At 34.5% G+C, this 12534-nt stretch overlaps 1 protein-coding gene across 1 annotated transcript in view; it reads left to right on the top strand.

The window, feature by feature from the left end:
* ME1 (malic enzyme 1) overlaps positions 1–12534 on the top strand; it is a 170758-nt gene that overhangs the window by 117055 nt on the left and 41169 nt on the right. Inside the window, exon 7 of the mRNA XM_090279624.1 lies at positions 4016–4125. Within this exon, the coding sequence (XP_090135750.1) occupies positions 4016–4125 (110 nt within the window). The remainder of the gene's footprint in view (positions 1–4015; positions 4126–12534) is intronic.

Here is a 12534-nt window from a genome sequence, read left to right as displayed (position 1 = left end):
AGCAGTATCAATATGGTGTGCCTGTCTTATCAACTATATGATGAAAATAATAGTACTACCTGCTTCATAGTGTGGTTGTGAAGAATAAGTGTGTGTACACACACACACACACACACACACACAGTGAAAAAATACTTGTCTTTAGCAATAGTAGAATAAAAGAGAAAAGCACAGAAACTAACCTGACTGTACATCAGAATATAGTATCTGACTACAGGCAATGAGAGAAATGGTGGACTATTAAATAAACGGTGCTGGCATAGTTGGCTGAATTATATCAAAAACAGAAATTTTGGTCTTTCTTTTTGAAAAAAAATCTACATCTAAATAATAAAAAATAATACCACAGAGCATAATTATTGCGTAAATCCATGGTATCATTAGAATAAAAATATGATTAACAGTTAAACTCTATTTAGAGAAGACTATAATAAGCATACCATCAAGGGTGGAAATTATAAATAAAAAAGATGGAAATATCTGACTACCTAGAAATTTAAAATTTCTTTTATAAAAAGGAAACCTTCTGTATCATATATAAAATAAAGTTAATATTCTTAATTTGTAAAGAGCTCTTGTGAAATAATAAAAAGGACCATAAGAGTAGAAAAATGAACCAAATAACATGTAATCTTCCAGAAAGAATTACAGATGACCAGTAGACATGGAAAAATATACTAAGCTTCCCTAAATCAATAAAATACAAACAAAAATTCAGGTACCAGTTTTCACTATGAAGTTTATGTTATTAAAAAAATAGTTCATCAAGGACAAATATAATAACACACATTAATAACCACAATGAAAGAAAAATAACTTAATTCCAAAAATTTTTTTGGATCTGAAGAAAGAGACATCATCTTCATCATGATAACAAGATGTGATGTTTTGAGATGATCTTTCAATTATAGGCATAATATTGACAAGAGGTGAGAAATGAAGGAAAGTTTATTGCTCTCTCTTCTAAGAGGTTTGACAATAGGGTAGTGGGAGAAAGATGAATAACCATGGTTTTGGTTTTGCCATGATTAAGGAATGTGGTTTTAAAATCAGGGAGTCCTGAGAATCCTTGGAGATAAGAAGGGACCAGTGGAGAAGGAGAAATTGAAGCTGTTAATACAGAGAAATAAAGTTGAAGCAATAGGTCCTTAGAAAGATTAGAAGCAAGGAAATAAGAATACTTCTCAGAAGTAGAGGAGGGAAAATAAGAGTAAAAGTACAAAGATTTTTAAATATGGAGGAGAGACAGGGAAGCTAACATTGTTCTCTCTGGATAGCATTAATTTTAGTCAGGTAGTGACTGGTAAGAGATTGAACACTCATGGGACAGGGAGAATTAAAAAAATAATAAAACATTTGTAAAAGCTTTTTTGAGATCATGCTGTGGACCAATAAGCAATGAAAACAAATATTGCAGGACTTGATTAAGGTCCTGGCTGGGACTCAATAGCATGGACTTACATGCCATTTAAGTGGAGTGAGGGAGTTATTCAGAGTGAGGGAAAGCTAAGGGACAGGGAGTCTAGGGATGGCCAGTGCACTGCTGAAATAATGTCTTTGCATACAGAGGGGAAGCAAGGCTGAATGAATTAGGAGGAAAGGAAGGACAAGAATGAAGACACTATATGCTATAGTCAGCAGAGGTGATGGAAGACATGGGTAGGACGAAAGAAGAGTATTTTAGAATTTAAAATCTTGACAATTGAACCTTTAGATCATTAACCTTTCCCCCTTAATTCATATGTTATTAGCTATTCTTTGCTCATATAGAAATTTTCTTATTATTTTATTTGGACCAAAATATTTTTTTACCATGAGAGTAGTATTATTTTTTAAATTATATAAATTTCAGGTGTACCTTATAATTTGACATCTGTATGCATTACAAAGTGATCACCTTCAGAAGTCTGGTGACCATCCATTATTGTGCACCTGACACCCTTTACCCCTTTTACCTACATCCTAAACCCCTTTACCTCTGGTAACCACCTCTCTGTTCTATCTGAGTTTGTTTTTGCTTTATTTTTTAAGATTATACATATGAGTGAAATCATGTGATATTTGTCTTTCTCCTTATTATTTCACTTAGCATTATATCTTCAAGGTGCATACATGTTGTCACAAATTGCAAGATTTTATCCTTTATTTTATGGATGCATACTGTCCCACTATGTATATATGAGCAGAGAATAGCTAATAAAATATGAATTCACAGGAAGAAGCTATTGGGTCTAAAAGTTCTATTGCCAAGATCTTAAATTCTAAAATACTCTTCTCTCTGTCCCTAGCCCCATCTTCCATGTCTCCCAATGACTCTTTCTCCAGCACACAATATCATCTGTGTATATCTCACGTCTTCTTTATCCATTCATCCATTGATGGACACTTAGTTTCGTTTTCATATCTTGGCTATTGTAAATAATGCTGCAATGAATATGGAGGTGTATATATTTTTTGAATTAGTGTTTTTATATTCTTCGGATACATACCTAGAAGTGGATAACTGAATATGGTTGTTCTCGTCTTAATTTTTTGAGGAATCATCATACCATTTTATTTAGTGGCTACACCAATTTACAATGCCACCAACAGTGTACAAGTCTTCCTTTTCCTCCACAGCTTGTTATATATTGTCTTTTTGATAATAACCATTCTAGCAGGTGTGAGGGGATATCTCACTGTGCTTTTGATATGGATTCCCCTGATAATTAGTGATGTTGAAAATCTTTTCATGTGCCTATTGGCCACCTGTAAAATATTATTTCTTTTGAATTCCTAATGGACTATTGTAGAAAATCTTCTGAGCAAATAATCAACATTACCAAAAAGACTGATAGAAGGAAAAGGAAATGAAAGAGGAATGTATAAGGAAAAGAATTGAGGCTCATGGAAAAACATAGCAGTTTCATAGGAATTTTTTTCTTAGATAACTGTAGAAAATTAATATTTTTAAAGAAGGGGAAGTTAAATATGAAGAAACATTATAAGAATAACTGATTTACATTTGGAAATTTCTGTTTTTATTTGAGAATTCAAGCAAAAGAGAAAAATGTAGTGGAATCTTAAAGTATTAACTGAGTTTTTTTTAAATCTTGTTTTGACTAGGCTAACATTTTTATTTTCATTAATAAAAACAATTGATATAGAAAATGTCTGTAACCTACTTAGTGTTATGCTTTAAAAATTAATATGAAGTGAACTTGTTTTTGTTTCTTGCTACATAGTAGAGAAATTATGCAAATCTCGCCTCCCCAGTTTACCAGTTACCCAAGACTTTCTTTGTGTATAAAATTGTACCTTGAGATTAAATGAGAAAATATTTATAAACCACATTAATTCAACAAGTATTTGTTGAGTACTTATAGGTATTATGGGAATATAATGAGTTCAATTTTGGACTTTTCAGTTTGAGGTACATTCAAATAAAATAACCCAGCTGGCCATGGGATAGATAAGTCTAGATTTTACAAGACTAGACTATGCATCACCACATTATAGCCAATCTTGACATTTTTTGAACAATATTTTTCTTCCCCAACTTTCACTTCAATAGTTTTGCTTCTTCTATTTACTCAGCATGTAAAACCCTACATCTCAACTTTAAAAGTCGTAACTATACATTAAAACTCGATTCTTCTGTTACCTGCTCTGTGACCCCAGCCGGAAGTAATATCTGTTCTCTTATCATCTATAATTCCTGTGTATAACACTGTTATATTACTTTTCATGTATTTCAAAATATTTTAGTTTCCATTAAATATTAAGTTCCCTGATGATATGAACCACATTTGTATTATTGCCTTTGTATTATTTCACAATACCAACTAAATGCTTTTTCTGTAGTAAGCATGCACTAAATGTTTGCTGAACAGGCACTGTATTACATATTTATACCATGTAACAAGATATCATCTTTAAAATGTAATGTTTTGCCTTTTCTGTAGGCTACTTTTAAATGTTTATTTTTAAATGTTACTTCATTAACCTCTTCTAATGTAAATGTTTTGTCCCATAGGTATGGCATGAATTGCCTTATTCAATTTGAAGATTTTGCCAATAGAAATGCATTTCGTCTCCTGAACAAGTATCAAAATCAGTATTGCACATTCAATGATGATATTCAAGGTAATACACTTTCACTGCATATGAATCAAGAACGGTATGTCCTGATGGTTGCCAGAGGGGAGGGGCTGGATGAGTGGAAAAGATGGAAGCAAATAAGAGGTACAAATTCCTAGGTCTAAAATAAATAAGGTACAAGGGTGTAATGCACAGCACAGGGAATCTAGTCAGTAATATCATAATAGCCTTCTATGGTGACAGATGGTTACTAGACTTGTTATGGTGATCACATTGTAAGGTATATAATGTGGAGCCATTGTGTTGTACACCTGAAACTAATATAATATTGTTTGCCAATTATACTTTAATAAAAAATTTTAAAGAGTTAACATGTCTAGTAAAATTAGTTCATAATTTTACAATGATTCAAATTCAATAAATATGTACTAGATATTAGTTAAATGCCAAAAGTTATGCTTGATGATTTTATACATTATTTCTTGTTTACCATCATATATTTGAGAAAAATACTCTGTGACTCTAGAATGTACCATGTAATTCATGAGCTAGAGAATGAGCTCCCTGATGCCTGATAAAATCCCCAGTGATTATAGCTAACCAGAAAATGAAATGTATGAAAATGTATTGTTCATTGTTTAAAAATAAGAGTGTATACACTTTTCTCTTTAGCCCTTATCTCAATCAGCCACAATTTCTGAGCCTCACTCCAATGAAAGCTGCCTTTATACACAGTGTACTGCTTTTTACTACTTGCCTTTGATAGACTATAAATTCTCAGCTACCTCATTTTGTCTATGTTACCTGATGTTTTTTCTCTTTAAGCCCTTCTTTTCCAACACTCTATATCCACACCTAGCCAGCCACCTGCCCCCAAATCCAAAACCTTGCAAGGAGAATCTTACTGATTCTGTTCCATTGAGGGCAGGTGGAAGGAGAAGCACAGGCGGGGGGCCTAAGGAGGAAGACCATACTGAGTGTCAGCGACTTGGAAGATCACAAGTGGCTTCCATTTCACTCACTGCAATGGACATGTTTCAGTGTCTTTCCTACTGGAATTCTCAGTCGCATTAACGTTGTTAAACTCACTTCCTTCCCTAGAATACTATTTTCTATTGACTCCCGTGTCACAACACTCTGCTGACATTCTTTCAATCTCTCTGAATTTTCACTTTTTTTTTTTCAGGTTCATCCTTTTCTGACTAACTATTAAATGACAGAATACTTCAATATTGAGTCCCAGGCTCTTTTCTCTTTGTTCTATTATATATTGTATCTTCTTAGGTATATATTCCATCAGCAGATCCATATTTCTAGCCCTGATATATTTGAATTCTAGGTCCATATACCCATTTGGTTATTGAAAATCTTCTCTGGGATATCTCAAAGTTATCTCATACTCAACCTTCCCACAATCAAACTCTTATTTTCCCACCAAATCCAGTCTTCTTCCAGTGTTCTCCTTCTCAATGAATTCCTGTTGTCTCTCTCTTCTTCACCTTTTTCAGATCCAGAAATGAGTCAGGCTTCTTCCTATTGCAGTATCTATACAAATGCTGATCTCTCTTCCCAGAATATTCTTCCCACCCCTCTTGAAAGCTCATCTAAAACATAGCATTCCTCAGAAAAATCTTCTGATCACTGTGTCTAGGTCGAATCCTTCTATTATGGGATCTCATAACACTGTTTATTTTTCCCTTGTGGCAGTAGCAGTTTTATATATTTATGGAATTTAAAAAATTAATACCTCCCTCTTTACTAAATTTTAAGTTCCATGAAGGACAAGGAACATGCCTGTTTTTCTCATCACATTATCTCTTGCCAATAATACAATGCCTAGTCCATAGAAGGTACTTCATGCTAATGGAATGGATGAATGCAATATGGTGAAAGTAGGGGTTGGCAAACTACAGCCTATGGGTCAAATTTAGCCCACTGTTTTTGTAAATTTTTATTGCAACATAGTTATGCCCATTTGTTTATGCATTGTTTATGACTGCTTTTGTGCTGCAACAGCAGAATTAGGTCTGGGACAGATACCATATGACCACAAACCCTAAAATATTTATTATCTCACCATTTACAGAAAGATTTTGCCTATCTCAAGTCTAATGGATTGAGTTTCAAAGAGTTGATGAGAGTTGGAGAGAAAGCTCACACTGTTTTCAGTGTAGAGAAGAGATTAAGTGGGAGCAAATTTAAAGGATGTTGCTGTAATGCAAATGCATGATGATGGTGCCTTGTTCTTGGAAAATGCCAGTGAAGACAGAAATAGACAGACAATTGGCTGTTGATAATGAAGTTGAGGAAAGAGTCAAGGATGTAGCCTAGGTTTCTGTCTTGAAGAACTGGTAGAATGGCAGATCAGTCACTGAGAAAGAGAAAAATGAGAAGCATTATAACATGTAGATGGTAAGATCTTGGACTCTGGATTCAGACTGATTTGCTTTGCCTCTTACTAGCTGTGCAGTTTGATAAATATACTTAAGCTCTCTGACTTTTAGTTTTCTTATCTATGGCAGAAAGTTACATAATAGCTTCTAGTTTTTCTCTGCAATGAGATAGGATCAGAAGTTTGATGAGAATAAAGGATGTCTGGAAGAATTCCTCTAGATAACTAGAGAGCCACTACTATGAAACACAGAAGGATTCAGTAATCCTGGGTGTTGAGGATCCAGTTCAATCTGAATATCTCAAATATATCATGACACCAGGCTGAGCAGCTTGAGCTCAAGAGTTTAGGAATAGGCAGGGCTGAGATGGTCAGTTGGATATATCTAGGCTGGATATTTTACTGTATTTATGCAAAGAAAGGACAATGGGAAAAGAGCTAAGGTTAAAATGATTGCCATAGCACTAAACTGGACAGGGAAGGAATTGGAGGTACAAGGACAGAAAGATAGGGCAAAAGGGCCTTGATTGTCCCATGAGGTTGAATAATAGTTATAATGGGGATTAGCTGAATAAAGAACTGAAAAGGTAGGAGATTATAGTCCATTAGTGAGGTGTTCTAATGTAGTACTTCCAAGAAGGATTAGTTCTGAGTGATGGTAAGCATCAAGATGAAACTTAGCAGGAAGGTAACCAAAGTAGAATAAGATGAAGGCCATTGGAAATGAAGTAGTCAAAGAAAAGGGTAAATGTAAAATGGGGATGATAATGTTTCTCTTACAGAGTTCAGATTGAGGACAAAATAATTATTTCTGAAAATACCCTATCAACTAAACTGTACTTTATAAATATAATTTGAGTGAAACTGTAGTAAAAAATGATCGAGTGTAAACTTTAAAAATATTTAAAATCTACTATGCTAAAATTCTTTAGTATGACATAGTTATGCAAATATGTTTAAAAACAATGAGTCTCACCCTGGCCGATGTGGCTCAGTTGATTGGAGCATCGTCCTGTAGACTGAAAGGTCACAAGTTCCATTTCCCGTCAGGGCTCCGACCCAATTTGTGGGTTCTATCCCAGTTGGGGCACATATTAGAAGGCTACCAATTGATGTTTCTCACATCTATGTTCCTTTTTCTCTTTATCTCTCTTCCCCATTTCTAAAAAAAAAAAAAGAGTGATGGGAAAATGTCTTCCAGTGAGGATAAAAATTAATCAATCAACCAACCAATCAATAAAAACAACAAGGCTTTTTATACCTTTTTATACGCCCTTTGAAGCACACTGAAGTAATTGGTCAAATATTTCTTTTCCCCAAGTCCTTTGTGATGTTAATTGCACTGTTACATTAATGACATTTTTCTGACAGAGATCCTACATGCTTTCAACTTTAATTTCTTCTTTTTTGTATTCAAGTTCTTTTTGAGTATTTATTCATGAGAAGTGAATACTTGGAGGAATTCGGAAAGGAAATATAATCTGTCTAATTTTAATGTGTGATAATCCTAACTTAAAGATACAACATATATGTGTAATGATAGAGTGTCTTTGATGCTACAGATATAAGCTATGTAGATCAGTGTCAGTATTACATAATTTTCAATCATTATGCAGAATTAATAGACATCAAAGTTCAGTTTAAGAAATAGAATGCTAAATTTCAGTCATCAAACAAAATTAACAATTAGGAATTAGGGTAAGAATTTTTATCAATTAAGGCAGAGAACTTAGATGCCAAGGCTTGGGCTGCATCAGAATTAAAGTGAGGAGCGCAGGAAACCTGAGGCAGGGGCCAAGCCAAGGCCAAGAGCACTGCATATGGAGTTTCCCCTAGGACCGACAGCAGGATATTCTCTCCAGCGGTCACCAGTGGAGGCACTCAGTAACAGGTTTTCATTCCCACTAATCTGCCATAAAATATAATCTGCACACATATAGTCTATTTTCACATAGGAGTATTAGAGGATTATTGCCTTAGCCAACAAAAAGAATGATTTGAGAAAAATGAATCTAATCTCTGATGAAAGAAAACTTTGGCAAGTTATTAGGTTTCTGACTAGAAATGACCAAACTATTTTGTGCATTTCTCCATACCCAAAATAGTGTCATTAGTGACACATTTTCCCCATATGTTTCTATTTTACCTTTTTAACCTTATGTTTTTACCATTTTGCCCACAAGTGTAATACTTTCCACACTGTGGGCATAGGAATTGCCTTCCAGTGCCAACAAAAATAATTATGTAACTATTACAGCCTTACCATGTAAATAAATGTTTTTTTCATTGGACCATTGGGGAAATTTTCTTCTTCTTTTTCTTTTTTTAACAGATGTGTTATTCAAAGGTATTATTTTATGAAAATATTTAATTTTTAAAAATAATTAAAATTCTATTCTTTTATTGATCTAAAATAATCTTAAATGATGGAGATTTTGGTTCAAAATTTATTTAGCCCTTAATGCATTCTAATTATGGATTATTTTTCACTGAAAAAAATGTGCAAATTAAATCTATTAAGAAATTGGGCATTTAAATATATAATATGGAGACTATCAAACTTTAGCAAATTCACCAAAAGAGTAGGTCTCACCTCTGGTCATTTAAAATCAGCTATAAAAAGAGATTTTTTTCTTTCTCCTAATAACCTCTGTGGTTCCTAGTTTGATTGTTAAATTTTTTAAAATAAGCTAAATGTATACTAATCTTATATAAAATGCTCTGACAATTGAAAAGATCAAAATCTGACATGGTCAAACAGATATTTTACAAAAGAATGAATAGCATTGGCTAGAAAACATATTTTAAAGTTTAACTACACTAAGTTTTAAAAAGCATATGAAACAGCAGAAACTGATATTCTCTATCAAGCTGGCAAATGTTTTTATTATCATCCCAACTGTTAATGATGTTTTTAAGGAAATGGGCACTCTCCTACAGTGAATGTGGAAATATAAATTATTAGAATTCCTGGAGAGGCAATTTGTGTTGAAAACCTTGAAAACATGCATATCTCTGATCCAATAATTCTATTTTTAGCAATTTATCCTGAGCAAGTAAAGATGTGCAAAACAACTGTACAAGAACATTTATTTATTTAAAATAGTTTCTCATTTTTTAAATTGAGATATAATTAACATGGAACATTGTATTGGTTTTAGGTGTCCAACATAATGATTTAATATATATATTACAAAATGATTACTGCAATAAATTTAGTTAACATCTATCACCACATATAGTTACATTTTTTTTTCTTTAAGATTTACTTTCTTCACAGGGCCCTGGCTGGTTTGGCTCAGTGGATTGAGCGTCGGCCTGCGAGCTAAGTGTCGCTGGTTCGATCTTCCAGTCAGGGCACATCAGAGAAGGAAAACTCTGACTCCAAAAAACCTCCGCTGCCTTGCGGCATACCTCTTCAGGGGAAAGGCTAAGGGAGTAAACCCCGACAGAAAATCCGGAGCCGGAGTCCCTAAGGCGGTTCGACGTTGTAGTCAACACCGGCAACTCCTGCGGCGCACCTGAAGCCAAGCTGTATTGACTCCGTCTTTCCCTTGGACCCTTCAGCTGCGAAGAGAGGGGGGGTCTGCTGCATGGGCAACAGCAGACCCTCCATATCACCCTGCCCAGGCTCTGTAGCTTCAGCTTCACTGGAGAGGACACTCCAGCGTCATCGCAAGATGTCGATTCAACATGGGAGGAGACAGATACCGTGTCACTCCCGAGTCGGACTGCACAACCATTCTCGGCGGTGCAGATAGATTCTTAAGAAGCTACACCATCGTCTCGAGACGGACGGCTGCCGACGACTTTCTTCACAACTTTCAAATACAGTATTATTAACTATAGTCACCTTGTTGTATAATACATCCCAGGACTTATGTGTCTTAAAACTGAAAGTTTATATATTTTTACCCCCTTCACCCATTTAACACCCCTCCCCAAACCCCTAGGCTTTGGCAACCACCAATCTGTCCTCTGTATCCATGAGTTCAGGTTTTTGTTTTAGATTCAACATATAAGTGAGATCATGTAGTATTTGTGTTTCACTGATATATTTCACTTAGCATAATAATGCTCTCAAGGTTCATCTCTGTTGTCACAGATGGTGGGGTTTCTTTCTTTTCTATAGCTGAATAATATTTCATCATCATATGTAATATTTTCTTTTTCCATTCATCCATTGGTGGACATCTTGGCAATTATAAATAATGCTGCAGTGAACACGGGAGTGGCAGATATTATTTTTTTGAGACGGTGATTTCATTTTCTTCAGATAAATAACCAGAAGTGGAACTGCTAGGTTATAGGGTTGCTTTTTTTAAATTTTTCGAGGAACCTCCATATTGTTTTCCATAGTTGCTTCACCAGTTTACATTTGTACCAACAGTACACAGGGTTCCCTTTTCTCCACATCCATGCCAACACTCGTTATGTCTTGTCTTTTTGATACTCGCCATACAAATAGTGTGAAGTGATACTTCAGTGTGGTTTTTATTTGCATTTCCCTGATGATTAGTGATGTTGGGCACCTTTTCATGTATCTGTTGGCCATTAGTATATCTTCTTTGGAACAAATGTTCAGATAAGCATATTTATTGTAATCTTATTTTTAATTCAAAAAGTCAGAATAATTAAATATCTAGAAATAAGGGTTTGGATAAATAAATTATCATATGTCTATACTATGGAATATTATAACTATACAAGATATTTAAAATATATTATTGACATAGTGAGATAGTCATATTTTTAAGTGATTAAAATATATTAAAGTAGTAAGCATGGCTTGAGATATTTTTTATAAATTAAAATTCTCTTGAATGTGCATATATTTAGAAAAAATATATAAGAATATACATCAAAGATTTCAGTGACCTAATTTGTCTACATAACAAGAGCCTCATAACCCTCCAATCAGTTCCTCTTTTGCTGCCTCTGAATTTAGAATGTTTCAGCAACAATTTGATACCTATCATAAATTATGATATATAGTTATATAAATATGTATAGTTACTATGAATATGTAGTAGAAGGCCCTCTGTGATCTCATCCTGACGCTTTACTAGCCGCATAGCACTTTACATTCTAAAAAGCTGTGTTTGCTTCAGCAACACTTTAATATGTACAGTTTCACTATTTTCTGCATTCCCTCTCTTTTTACATTTTGGGATATTCGGTATTCAAATGGAGCTTGTATTCTAGGTCTTTACCGCAAAGTGACTTGGCTGAGCCATTTCCTTAAGGAATCCTCCTTGTCAGTCTGATTCTTTTCTCTTGACACTGCTCAGATTCCATAAAAAGATTTTTCCAATTTCCCTTCTGATATTAACTTTCTGTCAGTATTAGCTTCCTGCATTGTTCTTTGAGCCAAGTAGGTGAAGAATAGGGGTCTCCATATTGTGTATCATTTAATGTTCTTGTTTACAAGTATGGCATCCTTGCACACAATTATTCCTGGTGTCTTAAAATTATGCTGGGTGTCTTACAGTCCAGAGACCTTCTCTAGAAAATAAACTTTGAGTTTTTTTCTACACCTCCATAATGGAGGAGTATCAACGGTCTGCTAGAAGGACAGGGAAGTAAATCTGGGGTCTGACTACTTCTTAACAGGTTTTTGACTAGCCTCCTGTGATTAGCCTCTTCTTCATCCCCACTTCCAGAAGTACTTGGTGCCTCCTGTACCTAGGCCTTTTGAAACGTTTGCTACATGAATTCGATTGCTTCTTAGAATTCCCCATGAATGGCCAAGAATTCAGCTTTTCAATCCTACTAAGTCAGTTGCCATTTGCCCATCTGCCTTCCAGCTTCTAAAATTTTATTGCTATTCTCTTCTCCTGGTCTCTTTGATTAAAAAAAAAACAAAACAAACAAAAAAAAACAACAACTCATTTCTGTTGTTTTAGTAGTTTGTTTGGGAGAAAGAAAATTCTATTATGTGTTCAGTCTTTCATTTTTAACACTCATTCCTGCCTCCATGTCTTTGCACATGCTTTTCCTGTAGAGTACAATATATCCTGCTGCCTGCAGGCCTGGACCTCTCACATTAATCCTTCAGTGCT

Source organism: Furipterus horrens, unplaced genomic scaffold (genome assembly GCF_987537825.1).
Source record: "Furipterus horrens unplaced genomic scaffold, mFurHor1.1.pri manual_scaffold_6, whole genome shotgun sequence".
NCBI lineage: Eukaryota > Metazoa > Chordata > Mammalia > Chiroptera > Furipteridae > Furipterus > Furipterus horrens.
Note: the sequence above shows the minus strand (reverse complement) of the source record. Positions and strands in the feature narration are given on the sequence as shown.